Source organism: Oncorhynchus nerka, linkage group LG2, assembly GCF_034236695.1.
Source record: "Oncorhynchus nerka isolate Pitt River linkage group LG2, Oner_Uvic_2.0, whole genome shotgun sequence".
Classification (NCBI taxonomy): domain Eukaryota; kingdom Metazoa; phylum Chordata; class Actinopteri; order Salmoniformes; family Salmonidae; genus Oncorhynchus; species Oncorhynchus nerka.
Window position 1 is genome coordinate 65,316,014 of NC_088397.1, and position 21,004 is coordinate 65,337,017.

General features: G+C 43.0%; 3 protein-coding genes and 1 long non-coding RNA gene across 6 annotated transcripts; 2 read left to right on the forward strand and 2 right to left on the reverse strand.

The window, feature by feature from the left end:
- Positions 1-282: 282 nt before the first annotated feature.
- LOC115139888 (zinc finger protein Eos-like) lies at positions 283-7,968 on the forward strand. The gene is given in 9 exon segments (XM_029677733.2): positions 283-555; positions 1,705-1,756; positions 1,891-1,989; positions 2,165-2,428; positions 2,620-2,787; positions 2,946-3,095; positions 3,226-3,357; positions 3,569-4,159; positions 4,162-7,968. Coding segments are annotated over 8 exon segments (1,674 nt in total). The 5' UTR covers positions 283-555; positions 1,705-1,719; the 3' UTR covers positions 4,395-7,968.
- Positions 7,969-9,084: 1,116 nt separating this feature from the next.
- Positions 9,085-10,947, reverse strand: LOC115139925 (uncharacterized). Its single transcript, XR_003865181.2, has 2 exons — positions 10,860-10,947; positions 9,085-10,643 (listed from the first exon to the last, which is right to left on the reverse strand). It is a non-coding gene; the product is annotated as an uncharacterized LOC115139925 (long non-coding RNA).
- On the forward strand, positions 10,885-20,365 carry ccdc65 (coiled-coil domain containing 65). Of its 3 annotated transcripts, none has more exons than XM_029677774.2 (10): positions 10,885-10,974; positions 12,459-12,691; positions 12,824-12,991; positions 13,247-13,416; positions 14,146-14,284; positions 14,704-14,901; positions 16,725-16,943; positions 17,081-17,233; positions 17,317-19,047; positions 19,177-20,365. In XM_029677774.2, the coding sequence occupies exons 2-9, from the start codon at positions 12,545-12,547 to the stop codon at positions 17,608-17,610; spliced, it is 1,488 nt and encodes a 495-aa protein (XP_029533634.2). In that variant the 5' UTR covers positions 10,885-10,974; positions 12,459-12,544; the 3' UTR covers positions 17,611-19,047; positions 19,177-20,365. The 3 variants fall into 3 exon arrangements, with proteins under 3 accessions (XP_029533634.2, XP_029533625.2, XP_029533643.2); XM_029677765.2 differs by lacking the exon at positions 10,885-10,974 and adding an exon at positions 11,551-12,215; XM_029677783.2 differs by lacking the exon at positions 10,885-10,974 and adding an exon at positions 11,551-12,215 and having other exon boundaries at positions 12,484-12,691.
- LOC115139918 (peptidyl-prolyl cis-trans isomerase FKBP11-like) lies at positions 17,769-20,358 on the reverse strand. The gene is made up of 6 exons (XM_029677794.2): positions 20,241-20,358; positions 19,969-20,031; positions 18,932-19,022; positions 18,511-18,544; positions 18,200-18,270; positions 17,769-18,035 (listed from the first exon to the last, which is right to left on the reverse strand). The coding sequence occupies exons 1-6, from the start codon at positions 20,352-20,354 to the stop codon at positions 17,836-17,838; spliced, it is 573 nt and encodes a 190-aa protein (XP_029533654.2). The 5' UTR covers positions 20,355-20,358; the 3' UTR covers positions 17,769-17,835.
- Positions 20,366-21,004: the final 639 nt, after the last annotated feature.

The window sequence follows — 21,004 nt, forward strand, 5'->3', positions numbered from 1 at the left end:
ATGATTGATATTTTATCCTTCAAACGATTTTACTACACTTCTTCTTCCCAACCACTTGATTTTCATAAACCCTCCACTCATCAACATCTTTAGGGAACAAAAATTATACTGCTAGTGGGCTGCAGCCTAAATGAAACCATCTTTGATGAATACAAGGGCAGCCTAGTTTAGTAAAAATACAACACTGGTGAAAACGGAATCGCCAAGAGTGTGCAACAAATCATTGCATGAAAGAAAGACAGCCTACAGGGAATAAAAAACTATCACATTTTCCTCAGAATTAAAAAACGGGACTTTGTAAGTCCTAGGTCCTATGTGACATTTAATGTGCAACATGTGGGTCAGTGGGGGAAGATGGCAGTCCTTAGCGGAGCCACAAACTCGATACACGACATTCTGTTGATGAGAATCCATGGGAGTTGGAGTAAACCGGTCTGTATCCCGGAAATTGTTTAGGATTTGAGGTAAACGCTGCCGGGAGATGCTGTCGCCGCAAGAGAAAACAAGCGTAGAACCAGAAAAATAAAATCACAGAATCGAGGCCTATCGTGACAGGTACGGGAGATTTTCGAAAAAAGATTTGTGTAGATGCTGTTTCTACAGATGTTTTGTTTAAATGGTTTTAACTAAGTGTATAGCTGACGATGCCATCAGCCAGATAGGCTAGCCGACTGATTAGCTGTAGCAATAGTGAATGTTTATGGGCAGTGGGTACCATAGCAACCGCTTAAGAAACATTATTAATGTAACTAGCCAGCCAGACATGCTAAAACGTGGAATTGAGAGTATACACTTGTATATACAATGTTTGCAATCGATATGATTTAGCTAGGCATCATTAAGAGTAATATTTTATTTTCTTTACTGTTTTGTTTTTGTTATATCGAACTGTCACTGTCGGTCTTTCTGACTTCGGTAGCTAGCTAGCCAATGTTAGGTATCTGAAAGCAATTGGCTAGTTACAGTAGTAACGTTCGTTAACAACTTTATCAGTTGGCAGGCTGGCCAGACAGCTAGCTAGTGGTGGCTGAGCTCAGTTAGCTAGCATGTGCTAACAAACTAGCCAACTAATGAGCCATCTGACTAACGTCAAATATCTAGCTAGCTAACCCTTTCATCTGTGCTACCACAATATTATTTTTGCTAAGGTAGTACAGGTTACAACCCCCACCAAAGTGAACAAAAACGGGTAACGTTACCCAGCAAGAATAAAGTATGTTTGGTGGTTATAATAACTTGCATAACCAATGTAGCTAGCTTTTTAGGCTGTCGCACTTTAAACAAGTAAAGTAGCTAACTAGATGTTTCGATACACATTGACTGAGTGTTAGTGACTATTCCGTACATAAACTTAGCCAAAAGTATCTTGGTTTTGCCCAGTTAGTCTTTCATTGTTATGTACATGGCTGGTAACATATTTGCTTGTATTGCAATCTAGCTCTACCAACCAACTATCCTAAATTACAGACAGTATAGGCCTAGTCCACAGTCTTGAAGAAATTGATAGCTAAGTGTTCAACAAAAGGCCATTGTATCTAGCTCCATTTCATGTCCCCTGAAATTGCTGGGCTTGGCTCAATGAGGGCCAGTTGCACTTCAGGAATTTTCATCTACTATGCATTTCCTGGAACTGAATGTGTGTACAGAAGAACAACTGTAATAATTTAGAGGCTCTTGTCTACATGTTTGTTTTTTCCTTTTCAGTTAGCTGGTGATAGAATGGATGAAGACTGCAATGGCCATCCCTACATGTCAGGTATGGAGGGCAGGGCATGGACAGTCCTTTGTATTAGCTGACTTACTGACCTTATGGTTGAGAAATTATTGAGATGACTGAATAGAATGTCAGTAGGCCTGTGTGGTGTGTCTCTGTGTGTGTGTGGACTGCAGGCAGTGGAGACTCTTCGAGGGAGTTTTCAGGGGCCGTGGGAGGCCGCACAGTGAGCACCCCCAACAGCCAGCACACTTCCCCCAGCCGTTCTCTTAGTGGTCAGTTCCAGTTAGTCAATTCCTTTGTTGTAGAAGTAGGGAACTTTATTATTCCCAAGGGAGCGTATGGTAGTTGGTTTTGTGGCTCAGATGTTTTTATTCAACTTTAGCAAGCACAGATGTGTCTGCTCTCATCATATGTCACTCTCATGGTCTATTCACTGTCTCTCTCCAGCTAACTCCATCAAAGTGGAACTGTACAGTGACGAGGAGGTGGGCCGTGGCACAGGACCAGAGGATGAGAAAGGGGACAAGGTGGAGGAGGGGGATTCTGAGCAGGGAGGAGAGGCAGGAGGTGGCTACAGGGAGCTGGCCAGTCCGGAGCCCATGTCACCAGGAGGTGCCACCCGGCTGCCCAATGGGAAACTCAAGTGTGACGTCTGTGGGATGATCTGCATTGGGCCCAATGTCCTCATGGTGCACAAACGCAGCCACACAGGTGACTGACCAATTAATTGAGTGTTTAGTCCTTTATACGATAAGATTAGTTTGCGGAGCAGATCTGCCCCGAAACCAGGTTGACATTGTGATTTGGGCAAGTGACTGGGAGTGAAACTGATTTCAAATTACTCAAACTGGTTTGAAATTTGGTTTGTTCGGGGTGTGTAAACGGGTATGTGCCTCCCCCAGGTGAGCGGCCATTCCAGTGCAATCAGTGTGGGGCCTCCTTTACACAGAAGGGGAACCTGCTGCGTCACATTAAGCTGCACTCAGGGGAGAAGCCCTTTAAATGTCCCTTCTGCAGCTATGCATGCCGCAGACGGGACGCTCTCACCGGCCACGTCCGCACTCACTCGGGTGAGAGGGATACACTTATTGTACACACATTATCACACACACTTGGGTGAAGAAAATAGGGTCTGAGTTGAGCCTGTCAGTTCCTGTGCAAAGTACACACACACACACACACACATTCTGTATGTACTGTATTTACGGTACGTTGACTTTGTCCCCAGTGTCGTCTCCCACAGTGGGAAAGCCCTATAAGTGTAGTTACTGTGGACGCAGCTACAAGCAGCAGAGCACCCTGGAAGAGCACCGCGAATGCTGCCACAGCTACCTACAGAGCCTGGAGACACAGAAGCCAGCCAGTGCTCACACTCAAGGTAGTGGCAAATAAACGCACACAGAGCAACCTATAGAGCCTTGATAACTTTGACATTTAAATCACATTCATACATACACAAACACTGCATGTTACTGCTTTTATCTACGGTGTGATCATGTTTTCTATAGTAGAGGAGCTGAGGGACCTGGAGTTCATGCCTGACAACCTGCCACAACCTTCCTCAGACAAGATTACGTTCATCGATCGGCTGGCCAACAGCATCACCAAACGCAAGAGATTCACACCACAGAAATTTGTAGGTCAGCACATAATTGGAATGTGTAAAGGGGTGGGGTGAGCAAAGGCACCACTCTCACACACACACACACACACACACAGGTAACACAAAGGGTACAACATCATTGATGAGATCAGGTGTCTGTTTAAAAAAAAAAGAAGACCTACCTTCACCTCACTAGTTTCTCTGAGTTGTGGTACAGTGTGATTCCCTGCCTTCCATCTGCCCTGCAGGACAGAAGCACATGCGCCACAGTCTAGCTGACACGCCTTTCGAGCTCAGCGCCGCCTTTGACAAGGACGGGGAGAAACACCACGGTCTGGACCAGCCACACTACACCGTCCTGGGAGGAGGCTACCTGGGGGTGCCAGGAGCTGGTGGATCTGAAGGCCTCCAACCCCTATGGCTGCCACCCCCTCACCCCTCCTGCCTGTCAGAGCTCCGGCCAGTCATCAGCTCGGCTCACACCCCCATGGCGCCGCTGGGGCCGAGGCTGGACTGCATGGGGGCCGGGGCTGGCCTAGGGTCCACAGGAGTGGGGGGCAGGGAGGCTGCAGAGGGTCACGAGGACCTACCACTTGGCCGCAGCCACGCCCCTTCGCCTAGCAATGTTTGCCAGGACTCCACAGACACTGAGAGCATGCCGGATGAAGTGTTAAGCAATGTGGCGCCTGCCCTGCCTCTCCACAACAACAATCACCACCTCCACTCCAACCACCACCCACCCCCTCCGCCCCTACTGCACCACAGGGGTAGGGACAGACACAGCCCAAGCCACGCCAGGGAGAGGGAAGAGGATGGCAACTCTGCCACCCCCCAGCCCCAGGCTCCCCCACCTCCAGGGAGGCGTTTCGAGTGGTGGACGGAGAGGGGCACGTGTTGCGCTCCTTCCGCTGCGAGCACTGCCGCGTGCTCTTCCTGGACCACGTCATGTTCACCATCCACATGGGCTGCCACGGCTTCCGCCAGCCCTTTGAGTGCAACATCTGTGGCCATCGCAGCCAGGACCGCTACGAGTTCTCCTCGCACATTGTCCGCGGGGAGCACCTGCTAGACTGAGGGATGGCTGGGCAGGCCTCTGTACTTAGGTTTTGTTTGTTTTTTTTACTCTGAGAGAAGGGCCTGCTTGGGTTTGGTCTGCATCACAATAGGGGGTAGGGGTAGTACGAAACTGCTTTTAGTAAATTATTTGTGCAAAGGCGTTGATACTGTTACCACATAAACCTTGACTTCAAATAGGCACATTAGGTCAATTGCATCACTTTTAAAAAAGGAAAGAGAATCCTCACCACTCTGAATGCACTTTTCAAAATGCATGAATTCTTAATGAGAATCCTTATCCTCAAAGTGCCTTTCTCTGCTGTGGTCTACCTTTCCTCTCTTCTCCTGGTAAAAACGGGGTGCACAACAGCGATGCTACCATCTAGACAATGTGATTTAAATGTGACATTTTGAGTTGTTTCGTCGACTGCACTGTAATCAATATTTTAACCAACATAAGAACAGTCAGGCTTCCTTGGAATTTGTCAAAGCTCTATTTGAAAAGCACTTAACGGATCTATTCCATTCCGTAACACACCTAGTCCCTGGGGGTGTGGCAGACAGTGTTGTTTAAGATTGTGTGTAGATGGTATATATTACTGTTGGTCATTTATTTTAATAAGTTGCGGTGCAGACTGGACCCAGGATCCCAAGTTAAATGTTCAGAAGAGATTTGAGGGGTTGGCCTCAATGAGGAGTGCACTTTTGAATTTCAGTTTGGGTATATGTGTGTATGTTTGTTATTTTGGAAGTTAAGTTAAATGAGAGTTTTAGGCTTTTAGCAGTGTGAATGTCGTGGAATGGGGTGCAGTATGTTTGTTTTGTTTCCTTTAATTGCTTTTGTTGCACTGAGATACCTGCTGAGATAATTTATATTTAAAGAAGATTACATTTATGGCCTGCACCTTTCTCTGTGCAACATGTTGAAAGAAATAAAACGTTTTTAAAACTCATTCCACAAAAGAAGAGAGCCACTGCCACTATTTTGGAGTTGACGTCAACAAAGGGCTGGGATGAGATTTTTGGCCATTTTAGGTCCTTGATATCCCACTGCTTTGTGTACTACAAAACAAACCTAAACATGATTATTATTTACAAGTGAGACTTAAAACAACAATTGTATATTCATTGTACTGTGCCTTTCATATGACGTTGACCTGGGGGACATGTATTAACAGCCTTGTCTTGCCAACATATATCTTTATGGATGAGAAGATGTAGTTATTTTGATGATATAACATGAAATATCCTGTCTGCCCCTGCTAAGTAGCCTGCCCATGCTGAATGAATTGCCCTTCACTAGTCACTTTGATTTGCACAGTCACTCATTTCTTAAGTAGCCTAATCATGTTGATGTAAATTGTATTACATCGTCCAAAAAGGAAATAAACATGTTTTTAAAAAAGCACTCGGGCATATAAAAGATTTTAAAATATCCGTTGATAAGTACATGTCCAGAAGATTGTCACCTGCTGCTAAGGCATAAATGAGTAGTGTGTGTGGTTGTCCACAGTCCTCTGTGGTTGAGATTGAGTACGTGGTTCTTCCGAAGTGACGTTGAAATGCTTATTCTTGTTCAATGATTTTCCTTTTTTCTCATTGGACTTGTTTTTATAGAGCACTGATGTTGGTAAACATTTTCCTTGGAATCATGACTCATAGATCCCTTTGGTCAACTTTGACTACCAAGATGTATAGTTTGTATTTTATTTTCCACAACAATGCTTTGCTCAAAGGAACTTGATGAATACGCACTTGTGAATTTAAAAAAAGCACTTACATTGAGAGATTAGGAAAGTGAGGCTAAGGGGTCAGTTAGGTCCTGATTGGTTTTGGCAGTTGCCTTACTTGTTTACCTAATCTCTTTGTCTTCACAGTGAATGAACTTGGAAGCCCGTGGGGTTTATAGCTCTTGATTAGGGCCCCAGAGTTTTCTATGGTCAAGCAAAACTACTGGCCCTACTTATGACACAGATGAAGTATGACAGACTGGAAAATCTGCCATGGGATTTCTTTATAAAATAAATGAAACTTTACCTCAGAATTGCCTCTGGTGGGGATAAAGGTTTGGTGAATGTTTATTTCTTTTGGTGGTTAATTTGACCTTTTATGTTTTGACAGCGACAGCTCTGTATCTTCACTATTTGATATTTTAATACATTTTACCAAAAAAGAAGGAATGTGGCTTTGAAGTGGAGTACAAGAAAATATCAGAAAAGATCTTAAACTATTTAATTACAGGGCATAGTTGCATTAATGTTAATCTGTACTGCTGTTCTAAATGTAATGCCTTATGAACGGATATTACTCTTCAAATTAGATCATATTTAGAATGTAAATAAAAAATGGTGTGATTATTGAACTGATGTGGAAGTTGTGCATCGTTTCACACTAATTCGAAGGGCAGGATCTCTCCAGATCTGTTGTTTCTCTTTAAAAATCGGTCTATTGTGCCTTACTCCCTGAGGTTCACTGTTTGAGGATGTTGGCTCAACATAGATTTGAGGACAGAACACTTGGTCCAGGGTCAATCTCAAGAAGAAGTAACAAATGTATGTGACAGATATTAGGGGGGGGGGAGACTTTAATGAGTGTTAATTATAGCTGTTTCACATCAGTCACCAATCCGACACCTAGCTACATTGACATGACCTTGTCGTTCCACAAACCAGGCTGATGGCACAGCACAAAACTCTAGCTTCTGACTCATCTCACAATAGCTTCCATTTACAAATGTGCTTGTGACTTTATTCATGTGTTATGATGCAAAAACATTTTTTTCTGTAAACCAAATGGCATGTACACAATAATGTACATTAACTGCCAAAGATTAAAGTTTGAGATGGCATGATCTATGTATGATATTACGGGTCTTTATAAGAATGAATTCTGCCTGTCCCAGAGTAGATAGATGGCTTGTTCTAACAGAGCTATATTAAAGAGCTTGTCAACTGAAATACTAGCAGAGATGTCTGGGCTTTGGTAAGTGTGAAAATGCCAATTCAGTTAACCTAACCAGACAAGGATAATATGACAGGATGTCTCATACTTGCCCTGGCAGTGACCAGTGCAGTTTCTCTTACATGAAATCCATTTTGACCAGAAGGTAAGCAAATCCTTGAAAAAAAGTAAAGGAGGTGATCCTGGATTGTATTCTTTGGTGTACTACACTGGATTGCCGTTATGCTTTCAAAACCTGGTGCATGTGGTAACAATGTGGTCTGCTAAACCTTAAAAGTTTTCACAAAAATCTAAAGGACAAATGAGTAAAGCTTATTTTGTATTTCCCCTTAAGTCACCCCAGCTTCAGAGAAAAATATTTTGTTACTGATGTGTGCTTGTTTTTGCCCTCGTTTCAATGTTCCTTTCCCTTTCAAGGTTTCTTGATTGCACTGTGTTTGTGTTCCCTTTGACTTGACTATCTGCTCTGTTACCTTTACTCCTGCCCCTGTGAATTGTGTGGATTCGCTTGAACTGCAGAGCCTTTTTCATGTACCATAATGTAATTAAGTATTTGTGTATCAAGATTAATCTACTGTAAATTTTGTACTGTATTGAAGGAGGGTATTCCAAATAAATACACTTGACTGGCTGATATTTTCTACAATGATAAGACATTCATATTTATAAAGATGTATATAAATGTTTTGCAAGTGAAAAATATATTCAAATCAATCTGTTTTACATGGGCTGTGGAGGAACTCTGGGTGGGCCACCCTGTAGAAAGAGAACACATTCCATCAGAACAGTATTCCACAATCACATCATGCAATAACAGCCAACGTTAGAGGAAAAGCAAGAATGGAAATGTCAGTTTCTGTATTTGACTGAGGATTCTCTCAATCCAAGCAGATATCTCAGACTTGAGGATTTGTGCAGGCCACAGGTGTCAAACTCATTCCATGGGTTTTCGCTCCTCCCTTGTACTTGATTGATCCATTACGGTCACTGATTATTTAGGAACTCCCCCTCACCTGGTTGTGTAGGTCTTAATTGGAAAAAATTGAAAGAAAATAAAGAAAACTAGCACATAGCCCTCCATGGAATGAGTTTGACATTCATGATCACCATTTAATGGACATGGCAGAGCTTGGTGCTTGAGTATTCACAACTGGGCCTGAAGCGGGATGGTGGTGTGCGGTCCTTCCTGACCTCTGTGGAGTGGTTCCTGACCACCTTACAGTGGATGGCACAGCTCACGCAGTAGTGCAGTTTCACATAGAGTTTGGGCAAAACAGGCTTGCCAGAAGAAAGGATGTTTGAGTATGAAGTGTAATAAACCAAGGATCTGGTGGATCTAATCAAACAAAATACATGCTCCAGTGCCATTCAATGCTAGCATTACATGACTAGTTGCCCTCAGACCATTCAACAATCTACTCACATTCAAACACGCTAGCCTCTTGAGATATCTACGGCAGCAGCCTCAACAATGTTCCTGATGACAAACTTTTTTTATGGCCTAGCACATGCCCACAGCCCTTCTTGGCACGACCACAGTTCCGTCTCTTCTTAGTCTATAAACAAAGACATAATGAATATCTTGAAACATCAGCAGAGGCTCACTGTCGAGTTATTCACAAGTGTTCCTCAACTCCAGTCCTTTGTGTAGGTTCATTTCAGCCAATTAGCTACTCCCATTAGCAAGGCTCAGTCAACTGATCTAAAAACATCACAAATGCTGCATCAGTAATTACAGTATAATTAATATAGGTAGAATAATTTGTTTATCACAAACATACAGTGCATACAAAGAACCAACCTGCGATATACCGACTCTTGGTCAACCAAAACAAAACCCATGTTTCAAGCAGGCTCAAGTTCAGTTTCCTCAACTTAAGCCTTATTCAACATACAAAAAGAGAAAATGTTTATAATTGTTGCCTAAGAGTTTCCTATTAGTGCAGTGGTCTTTGTCAGAATAAGCAAGAAACTAGCTAACCAACCATACCGTACCGGCAAATTAGCAATCTAGTTAGCTAGCTGGTCCACAGTTATACAATATTCAATTACAAAGCCTGACTTACTGCATCAACAGTCACAGTACTGTAGAAATGATTTTTATGGCTTTGTTTTTTATTAATATTAATGAGTATGTAAAACAAATAATTCAGTTGAGTTGTTATATAATGAATTGAAATGTATTTAACGTAACTTTAGACAACTTTAATTCATAATGGGAAATCAACCCTGTGAATTGCATTTGACTGATCAGTTGATTCAACATCTTCATGAATGATATCACCACACAGGTTACACAGGGCAGCACAGATTCAAAGTATTTTGTCCATTTTCGATGAGAGGTCGATTGGCACTGACTGTGAGATGATTCTAAACCGTTTGAGCCTTTGAATTACGCGTTCCACATGAACCCTCACGTTGGCTATCAATCTTGTACATGTGGTGTCCTCCACTGACAGCTGTGCGCCTATTTTTGTGAAGGCTGGAATTGTTCATTTAACCTTCCTCTCATACACCAGTTCATGGATTGTGAAGCCCCGGTCAGCCATGACCTCATAATCTGGACAGAGGTTCTCCAAGAACCTAGAATCCAACGTTATATATTTGTTGCTACATCTACCTCCACATGCTGAAGAAATTAACATCACCAGACTGACCACAAGGTACTTGATAGTGTTCTGGGTGTAGTAATGGTTGAATGACTCCCCCCTTGAATCCAGATTCTTGCATTCTGTAAAGCAATTTCTGAGCAGTCGATAATCCAGGTTGGTCCTTGGTAGTAGTCCTTAAAACATTGTGGCATTGTAGCACGGATGATCTCCCTTGGCAACCATGGAATGTACTCCCTCAGACTCTCTTCCATCATGTCAATCCAATAACTAATCACTCAACTGACAATACCCTGGAAAACACCAAACCTTTCTGCTATGTACTGCTGCAGCAAGTTGAGCTTCATCAGTGTCATCAGAAGTTGGTCTGTCAGGTCTAATTGAAAGCTGCCTTTGTAGAAGGGTAGAAGATGTTCTACCAGGAGGGTAGAAAGGGCAGCAAGAGACAAGCCTGTATGCAGTCAACAGAGTGCTTCATTCCTCAGCAGGGTTTTGTAGAGCAGTGCTGCTGGGCACTGTATCCCTGCCTCACAGATAGTGAGCTTTACATGATCACCTGAGCTGTAGTTGTGATCACTTAGAGATGGGTCTTCCCATTGGGTTTGGGCATCCTTCTCTGAAGGTAAATCCATTCTTTCTATTCGTGTTGGCCAATCCCCATTTTCAATTTGGTGACAACTTGAACCTGTTGTGTCATCTGTTAAGAAATCAGTATGGCTTGTCAATGGCAAGTCAATGGACAATTTATAACAAAACACCATACTGCATGGATGCTCCTAATAATATGTAATAATCATAATAATTAAGTATATATATTTTTTTTATTGAGTTGTAGAGGAAATAAATTGTGCTATTATGAGACTGCTTAGCTACAAGAGCATGCAAACTGCTCAAGCGTTTGGCTTAACGTTACCTGTCGCTGATGACTGCCTGACCAACACCCGACGCGTCTTCACGAGTGGAGTATCGTAGCCAAGCCATTTTTCTGGGTGTGGATGCTCCACTGTAAACTTATTGTCAAAGAATTGGTAGGAGCATACAATGGGACGTTTTGGTGATTTCTTTAGATTAAACGCTTTGAGCCAGAGCCGCAAAGACTGTGTCTTTAGGAGGTGGATGCAGGTCATATGGGACTCCGGTTGGTGTTCAAAACATTGCTGTTGTAAAAACTGCCTCCTTCATCAAATTGTGACAGCCTCGTACTGAGCATATAATGATTGTCAGGGTGATTAATTGTAAGATTTTGTGCGGTTCTGTCAGTGTAAAACTTTCAAGCTCTCAAAGGAAAGTATCACTTTTGCATGCGCTAGCGTCACGCGAATGTTGCCGGAAATAGAAACCCTATTGCAACGAACTCGCTGTGACGTTCCAGAATAAGGCGACTACGTTCCATTTTTTCTGCATCAGAATATAAACGAACTGGACCGGAAGCATGGGTGCCGACCGTACATTTCACAACAATGAGAGTTTATAAAAAACTAATTCGTTTTCAAAATCATGGGCAATTCAGCTAAGCACTCACCACCACAGGACCTGAGGGATGGGTGGCGACCGAATTATCTCTCTAGCAACCCTGGATGTTGTGAATGACACAGAAAGCACTCATATGTATTTGTTTTTAATATATAGTTTGCATAATTATGCTATTATCAAATAAATCAAATGTTTACTTATTTTAGTTCTACAAAATAACAATACTATTTTTCTGCGGAAGGATATGTATGTGGCATCTTTGCTAGTAATAGACGTCATTTCCCATTATGCATTGCCATTAATCCGCAATTTACAAACATTTGTTTGTACAATCGAAGTTTCTCTGTTGATCTTACAAATTGACTGGCGCTTCGCTTCGGCATTCCAATACTTTCCTTTCAATGTTATTTGTAAATTATTCTACGTTTTCCTGTCTGTCCTGGACAGCGAGAAATGTCTCCCAAGAAAGGGCACATTTGCCATTATGTTACGCAAATTACGCTTGCTTTATTTGCATAATGTATCGTTTCTGCAACTGGGTATTGATAAACCTACTTTGCACATTATCACAAGTTACTAAATTAATTCATTGTATGATATTGTTCATTCATTGATAATGATTGCTTTGTCGATGCATAGCATTTTCCCTAGCACTTTATTTTTGGCACATTGGCGGCGCGGTATGTGCAGTCTGGCGCGCCCCCTGGGTGGGTTTAACTCCTAGAATGTTGCTAGGAGACCAAACACAAACTCATTTTGTGGAGATCCCGCTATCATATCTCTAGAATTCACACAGGTAAGACATCGCATCATGTTAGTTGTCGCAAATACAATTACGGGTTGTTTGTAAAACTGCATGGACATGGCAGGCTCTGGACAAGACCATATGACAGTAGCTAGGCATTGGTCATTAGTTTTCTTTACTATGCGTTTGCTTGGTTATTGGACAATGACAACCAACTTGATGTTAATTAAATGTTTAGGCTGTTTTGTGTGGGTTCCTCATTTTTTTTAAAGTATGTCTGTCTTACCTCTTAAGTCTTGGCTTCCCATTCTGAATGAAGAGAGCGAAGTGGGCTGAGTGACACCAAAACAGCACCCCAGGAGGAGCTTGAGAGAGGAACCATGCCAAAGAAAGGTGCAAAAAAGGGGGGAGCAGGGAAGCAGGCAGGGATGACGGAGGAAGAGAGACTCTTGTACATGCAGCAGAGGGCCCAGGCAGAGGACGAGATGGCCAAAAGGAAGGAAGACATGCTAACTCAATTTCTCAAGGTACGTTCAAGAATGTAACCCAATGAAAAGTCACACAGCCTGATGCAACTTGTTAAGCCTATTCTATTCTCAAAATGTCCTTGCATGACCTCTAAGTACTGTCCCCATCATCTCTACCCGTAATGCAACCAGGATAAGCTGCAGAAGGAGGAGCGCAACAGTGCAGTGAACCTGCACAAGTTGACGCAGCAGTGGCGAGCAGTTCTCCGCCAGACACGGGCAGCTGAACTGCGCAGTGACATTGCTGTGCTCAGCCAGACCTTTGAGAGGGTGCTGGACCGGAAGGACAGTGTCATCAAGGTTAGGTATTTATTTATTTCCACAAGCATCTGTGAGAGACTTCTTCTTGGTGTGTGTGAGAGACTCAGAAGGCTGCTGAGGGGAGGACGGCTCATAATAATGGCTGGAATGGAGTGGTTACAAACACATCGAAACCATGTGCTTGATGTCTTCGAAACCATTCCATGAATTCTGTTCCAGCCATTACGTCCTCCCAAATTTAGGTATCACCGGCCGCCTGTGGTGTGACAGTCTATATCTCTCTCTCTGCTGTAGTGTTTGGTGTGTGACCTGAGTGAGGCAGAGCAGCAGTCAGCCCAGGCCCTGCGCTCTCACCTGGAGTGTGTGGACTGCCTGCTGGCCCTGCAGAAGGGTAGGCTGGCATCGCTGGAGCAGCAGTGGAACAGCGGCCTGGAGGGACTGAGCTACGAATTCAATTCTGAGAGGTGTGTGTAAAACCTTCTCACACACACCATGACAGATAGACCTATCCGTCCAGTTCTCTAATAGACAGCCAGAGACACTATACACAGTTCTGCACAACAATTAATAACATTTTACATTTAAGTCATTTAGCAGACGCTCTTATCCACTGAATTATGCTGCACTAAACTATTTAGATTAAAAGCTTTTCTAACCTTGATGCAAGTTTGATATTTACTAGATATGCTCTGTGTTGTATGTGAATTGACAGCTGCGTGTGTGTCACAGGCGACCTGTGGCACCTTAATTGAGGAGGACGGGCTCATAGTAATGGATGTAACGGAGTAAATGGAATGGTGTGGAACACATAATTTCCATGTGTTTGATACCATTCAGTCCATTCCAGCCATTACACACCATTCCAGCCATTGTTATGAGCAGTCCTCCCCTCAGCAGCCTCATGTTGTGTGTGTGTGTGGGTGATAGTGTGTGTGTGAGAGAGTGTGTATCTTAAATAATTCCACCCCCCCCCCCCAAAAAAAACTAAAGAACTTTACCTTTCTTGAACTAACACTCACACTTGACTTTTTCCTACTAGTACTGACTTTGTTGATAGCTTTTTTTATTGTACTTACTATGACTAAGATATGTGGTTGTCTCACCTAGCTGTCTTAAAATGAATGCACTAACTATAAATCGCTCTGGATAAGAGTTTCTGCTAAATTACTTAAATGTGTGTGTGTGTTTCCCAGGGAGCAGATCCTGTCCCAGCACCAGCAGGAGTGTGCTTACCTGGAGGATGTGACCTTTGCCATGGAGCAGTTCTACATGGAGGTAGACGGGGAGGCTCGCCAGGACTACCAGAGCACCAGAGACGACATCAAGAACAGGGTAGGGGTCTGGCTCAAACAACCAGCATCAGTTGTTTTTCCCTCTGGTGGGCCTCTTTCATTTCCCCTCCCTCCATTTGCAGATCCTCACAATTGATCTAGGATAATTTCTCCTCTTTAGCGTGCTAGCAGATACCCATAGACTTCCAGCCATTGGGCTAACGCTAGTTAGCATTGTCTTACAAAACTACCTCTAACTTCCTTCATAATGGACACAGACATAAAAATGGTATCCACGAGTTCATCTGAGTTCATCATTTGGGGAAGAAGATAAAGGGCCTCATTGCCAAAATCCCGAAGTATCCCTTTAACCTTAATCGTTATGAACAGAACAAAACAAGCCTTGAACCAGCTGTTAGGGGATGTTGTGTGAGCTGGCTTACATTCCCTGTCTGTGATTTCCTTTCCCTCTCCCATTAGAACATAGAGGAGAAACATGCGTTGAGGATCCAGTTAGAGGGGACGGTGGAGGGCCTGTGGCGTCAGTTCCAACAGGCCCTACGCAGCTACAATGAGGCTACAGAGGACCGTCACATCGCCTTTGAGTCGTTGAGGACCCGCGACCAGCGCAGTGCCCAGGAGATCGACACGCAGATGAGGAGGCTGCAGAAGATGCAGGTCAGTGTAGGGCTACTGAGACTACTTTTCCAATGGGGGCCAATTCAGACTTCGGAAATCTATGCCCTTTTAACATGTTTTGATTGAAACACTTCTCAGTATTTGGTATTCAGACTTACCGTATGCAGGTGTGCAACAAACTCTTTGGGTGTGCCTCCAATATCTGCACTGAATACATTTAATTAAACTGCTGAAAACCCTCCCACTTGTTGGCCAACAGATTTTCTCATGGAGTTTTAATTTAATAGGGTTTTCAGTACATTTATCAAAAGCCATCCCGTTAAATACAGTGTACCTTTTAATTATAATTTTCTCAAGACTCACTAGAATATATCGAGAGAACGGGTTCTGAGTATTAGAGATCAATGAAGAAAGCCATCAAAATATGTTAATCATATTAGTCTGTTTAGTAGATTTAAAAATCTGTTGATTATTTAGGATTAGGAAAGTATTTATGAATCTACATAATTAATACATTTTTAAAAAATGGTTTTGAGTGCCTTTATGCACAACGTATATTGATTAATCAAAAATACATAGGTTTGGTTCATCCTGAAAGTTGCCATATTCAGTTGTTCAATCCATGAAATATTGGAAGGGGAGAAAAGTGTAGTCATATAAATCTACCTTAATCCTCACTGATGATGGAACTGTGATGACAACAGTCCAGTTGTCATGAACCGTGCGCCAAGCTCCAGGTTTAAACTGCCACATTTGGTCTGCCTTCCATAATTATTCAAATAGGCTACATGTCCCAAAATATTGGACAACTTCTAAATAAAAATGATTTACTACTGCTAGCGACCCTCCGCAACAACCACATGGACAGGACAGCGTTTAGAGGAAACAAATAAAGGCCGGCAAAATCAAACAATGGAATGAAGGGAATTAACCCTAAATTGTCAGTTAAATATGTGTGGTTATTACTTATGGTCGCTACCAATAGGAAATTGTAGGAAACAAGAAAAGTTGGGGAATATGATGAAAACATTCTAGAGCGCACAAAGGTACAATTTGGCATGACTGTCATTCTGCTCGGCTATGCATTTCCAAGATTTATCCTTAAAAGTTAAGGCCATACGATTTAAATTATGCATAGCGGAACAACATTTCATACTGTGGGAAAGGAGCATAAATACCTGTCATGTTGATAAGCTTTTCAGTTTGCAGCCATATTACTGATTTCAAATTTGTCTCCAGCGATCATAAATTAAAATAAACCAAAACCAATTGTTATTTATATTTACAATCCCCTTATCCAAACAGATTACTCATTTACCTAGCTCTTTATTAATTTATAAATTACAGTGCGTGGAGAATGGCGTTATTACTATCGGGTAAAAATAAAGTAGTTTTTTTTTAAAACTTGGAACCGACGGGTTGCTTGACCTTATTCATGGTTTCCTCGCGAGTAAAGGTGAAATTATGAGGGAATTAAGTCAAGGTCAGAATAGATGAATCTGTAGACACACCTCCATTTCTGTGATCACATCCCCAAACTAATATCTGGCTGTCACATGCGTTTCCCCATACTTAAGATCAAGGTCAGAATACACAGAGAAAAATGCATAAAAATGGAATGAAGTTCCATTTACAGGCACGTAACTCGGGTCTCCTATGTAGGGGTCCTCCTATGTAGAATAAAGGGTCAAGAGGACTACTCTGAGCAACAGTCTACCATATGAAAATAGAATGCTTACATTGCTCATTTGTTATATGTGATTGTATTATTAACTTTATTTGAATACAGTATTCATGCATGCCCTCTGTGTATGTCAGCATGAGTGCTCGTTTCCCACTGTATTGGTGTCTCTCCCCTCCAGGACTCCATATCTGCTCTGCGCTCTAGGCTGAACTCCAGCCAGAAGGAGAGTGAGGGGGCAGCACGGGGCCTGAGGGCGGCCAGGGAGGAGGTGACCCTGCAGGCTCGCCAGCTCAAGGCCCAGCTGAGCCGTGCCCGCGCAGCCGAGAGGAACCAGCTCACCAACCTCACCGTGCACAGCAACGCCGCTGCCAAGAACCTACAGGGCATCATCACTAAGGTGCTAACGTTAATGCATGTAGACACATACAGTATGTACATTTAGCAACCAAACATACACAGCACACTTATGCATGTGTACTGACTCACATTCACTTCCTATGAATTCTCACACCATCCTGTGATGTTGTGGATCAGGGGGAGAGGCTGCTGCGTCTGGCTGAGATGTGTCGTAAACTGGAGACAGAACATGAGAAAGTCCTGCCTTTCTACACCTCATCTCTCACTGCTGAGGAAGAGAGCCAGGAGAGAGCTAATGCTATGGAGACTCCATCTGAGGAGCTGGCACAGGTATTGGTAGTACTGTATTATACACACACTGATCTGATCTGTGACTCCCACCCAACTTCTCATTTGTAACCCGGTTTGCTCAGGCCATGCTGGACTACCTGGTTCTGGAGCGGTTCTGGCAGCGTTATAACAAGGTTCTGCTGGAGCGGCTGTGTTTGGAACGGGAGAGAGGAGCTCTGACCCAGGAGAACCAGCAACTGCGGATCTTACTGCGCCAGTACCTGGATGGCATCTCCGTTAGTGACGAGATCCTCCGCCATCGCAACCCCCTGCTGATGGTGTCACGGCCCACCCTCGGCGTTCAACCCACTGCTGATGCCCAACGCAAGCGCCACACTGTCATTGAGGCAGCACATGTTGTGCAGCGCACGCTGTAGACTCAATAACAGGCTCACATCACACACCATCACTCCTAGATTAACTTTAAACTGCCAGAATGCACTCCTGACAGAACTCAATTCCTTATTCTATTTGTGTGTTACTTCTTTCTACCAGGTGTCTTACAATATCCATCAAATAAAAGAGGACTATTCCATCCGATAATAACAACGTTCCCTTGTTGTTTTTACATTTTATTATTTAAATAGTTCTGTGAGTTTCCTTTATTTATTCTTTCTCTTCTTGGCCTTCTTGCCTGGCCGCTGGGCATTGGCCTTGTTATAGAGGTAGAGGCCCACCATGCCCAGCAGAGTGGGAACCAGGCCCAGACACACTAGAGGGAAGACATCGTTCACCATCTTCTGCCATGGGGTTACCTGGATCAGTGACATCACCTCCACTTCAAACTCTAGGGCAGCATCAGCTAACAGGACAGAGGGAAGAAGAGTGAGAGAGGATCAACTACTGAGTGTGTGTTGCTGTGCTCAGCCAGACCTTTGAAAAGGTGCTGGACTAGCTAGACAGTTATCAAGGTGAGACATTTATTGCTGTATTTATTATTGTGTGTATGCAGATGTGTTTAAGTACCTGGGATGGTGGGAGGGTATCCTCGCTTTCCATAGGCAAGGTGTGGTGGAATAGTGGTCTTGATTTTTTGTCTAGAGGACCATAAGACAGAACAAGGTTATTCTCATAGATTTACGTTATCCACTATTTGTGACATTTTACCAAAGTAATTTCAGACAGGATCTTTGATTTGCTTCACATAGTGGTAATATCGATATTTGAAACATTGTCCTTGCCTTGCCAAGTCGTATTGAATTCCTAGTGGAAGTGGTTCTAAATTAATGTAGTCCACTTCAAAATGTTGTATTGGCAGACCTAGACTGTTTACTTACCCTTCACAAACTCCTACCAAGCTCTGTTCCAGACCTGTTGGAGATACAGTCTCCCAGTGAATGATGCAATAACAAACACTGCACTGCAAGTGTGAGCTATATTTGAAGGTATATTTAAACAATAAGGCACGAAGGGGTGTGGTATATGGCCAATATACCACTAAGGACTGGATACAGCCCACATACCACAAACCCCCCAGGTGCATTATTGTTATTATGAACTGGTTACCAACCTAATTAGAACAGTAAAAATAAATGTTGTCATACCTGTGGTATAAGGTCTGATATACCACAGCTGTCATGCAATCAGTACTCAGGGCTAGAACCACCCAGTTTAGAATACTGTTAACTTAAGCTAGTGTTCCTGTTTTGTGTGATCAATATATTGTCAAACTGTCTTTTTGAATGGTTGTGATTTTACCAGGGATAACGGTCCTCTTTCCCAGCACAACAACAAGGGGGTCCCGGGACAGTGATGAGTCAATCACCTTGCCATCTGCCAGCAGTTTACCCTGTTCAGAGCATTGGAACAATATGGTAGGTGCATGTTAAGAGATTTTGCACCTAAACTGTGATTCTAATCTAAATAGAAGGTTAAGATGCACATCCCGTTAAAGTCACAGTAAATTGTGAAACACTTGACATACTGTTTAACGTTCTTTACAGGAGTGGCTGCACTGGGCACACTGGTTGAATCAATGACCTCGTCTGTCAATGAAGTCACATGGGACCATTCTAGCCAATGATGGCCGACGGTTTTCACTAGTTAATAGCCACAGTCAAAAATGGTTTTATCGTAAAAATGAAAACAAAATGTGCTTTTTGGATTTAATGGTTGGCAGTGTGGTTAAGATTAGAAAACGTCACCTACTGCTGAAGACAGATTTTAGGCCCAGTTATGCCTCATCCTTTCTGGTTTGGTCATGTTCTCCTGCTCAGACATGACAGATCTTACAACGCCTGGTTAGGTATTTTACTTATCAAAACCACATGTTATAGAAATCTGGTAATGAGCAGGAGTGCTGACGTGTTGCAGCTCCCCCATCACACTATCTACCAAGTAGAATGTTTGGCACGCGGAAAACGTGTCCATTGCACATGGGGTAAAACACGCAATTTACTTGCCATCCCAGATATGATTACAAACTAAGTGTAATGCAAAACTGAAAGTTGCTTTTATTTGACAATATTTGATTGGCACACGAATTTCCCCGTCTTTAGTGAAAAATGAACTTGCTGCTTCACACCGTGCCACATAGGCAACATCGTATCGAGTCAAATGTATCGAGGTGCTATGAATCAGCACCACTTCAACTGCAGAGAACACCTTTGACCAGATTTCATAAAAATCGGCATTTGTCTCAATAAGCATGTAGGCTTATGTCAAACAGGGCGGTGCCTAGCCTACCTTTGACATTGAAATGTTAGTTAGGCTATTAATGTACACTTTTTTCTTACCGTATAGTGGATTTGTAGCGTGTCTCCCATTTCTGACATTATAGAGCAAGTTTCGGGTTTCACCTTATGAAGGTGGAGAAGAAAAAAAAGAAAGTAATTTGCATTCCAAATAAATAAAATACAGTTTTATTACATAAATAAGCGATACATTATCAATGTTAACAATAACAAGCTGATAGGCCTACATAGTTTCAATTTGGTCTGAATGTTGAAATGCATTGTATTCGGCACGTGCAAGATTCGCTGCTTTGGAGAAAATGGACAGAACTCACCAAGGTTTCCACCAATAACTCTTCCACAACATTTTGCTCGGCTTCAGCATCCTGTGCTGCAACATAAACGAAAGCAGCAAGCATGACTAGGATGACCCCAGTCTTGGCTTTCATTGTAAATCCGACCTTTTGGAAAACTATCCAACTAACTTCAGTAGAGCATGCAAGCGCCGACGATTGACTATCGAAGGTAAAGCAGGCTAGACGCCGGTTAAGGCTGATGTGTTGTTATATTAGGCTATGGCGATAACAGGGCAGCCGAACCGCGGACGTTGTCCTAAAACACCTGGGTCAGCGAAGTGCCCGCCTTAAACATTCCGCCAGCAACCCAGAAGTCCCTTGCTGATGGGTAACGGTGCAGTTACATTCTTCGTGTCGGTTGAGGGCAGTTGTGAGTCTGATAAAAGCCCCAGCAGTTAGGATATGTCCTTTCAACTGGCCTAGGACCAGGCTACTTTCATCGCGATCTGAAACCTCAGATCATGGTGGTTGCTGCCCGTTGTGCTGTATCTGATTAGCGCTATAGCCTATTTGATTGTTTGTTTACTTTCCATACCTCACATGACAGTCACCACCGTCTGTACTGACCTGTGTGCCAGCTGGACTCAATTATGTATACATAAACCCTAGATTGTTGATGTTATGGTTGACCATTGAGTCTTTGAAGCCATCGGTCCGCCATATTGACACTCCCCAGTGCAACCTGGTCTCAGAGCAAAGCGTATTATATTCCACTAAAATCCAGCACCTCCATTTAGTGTGAT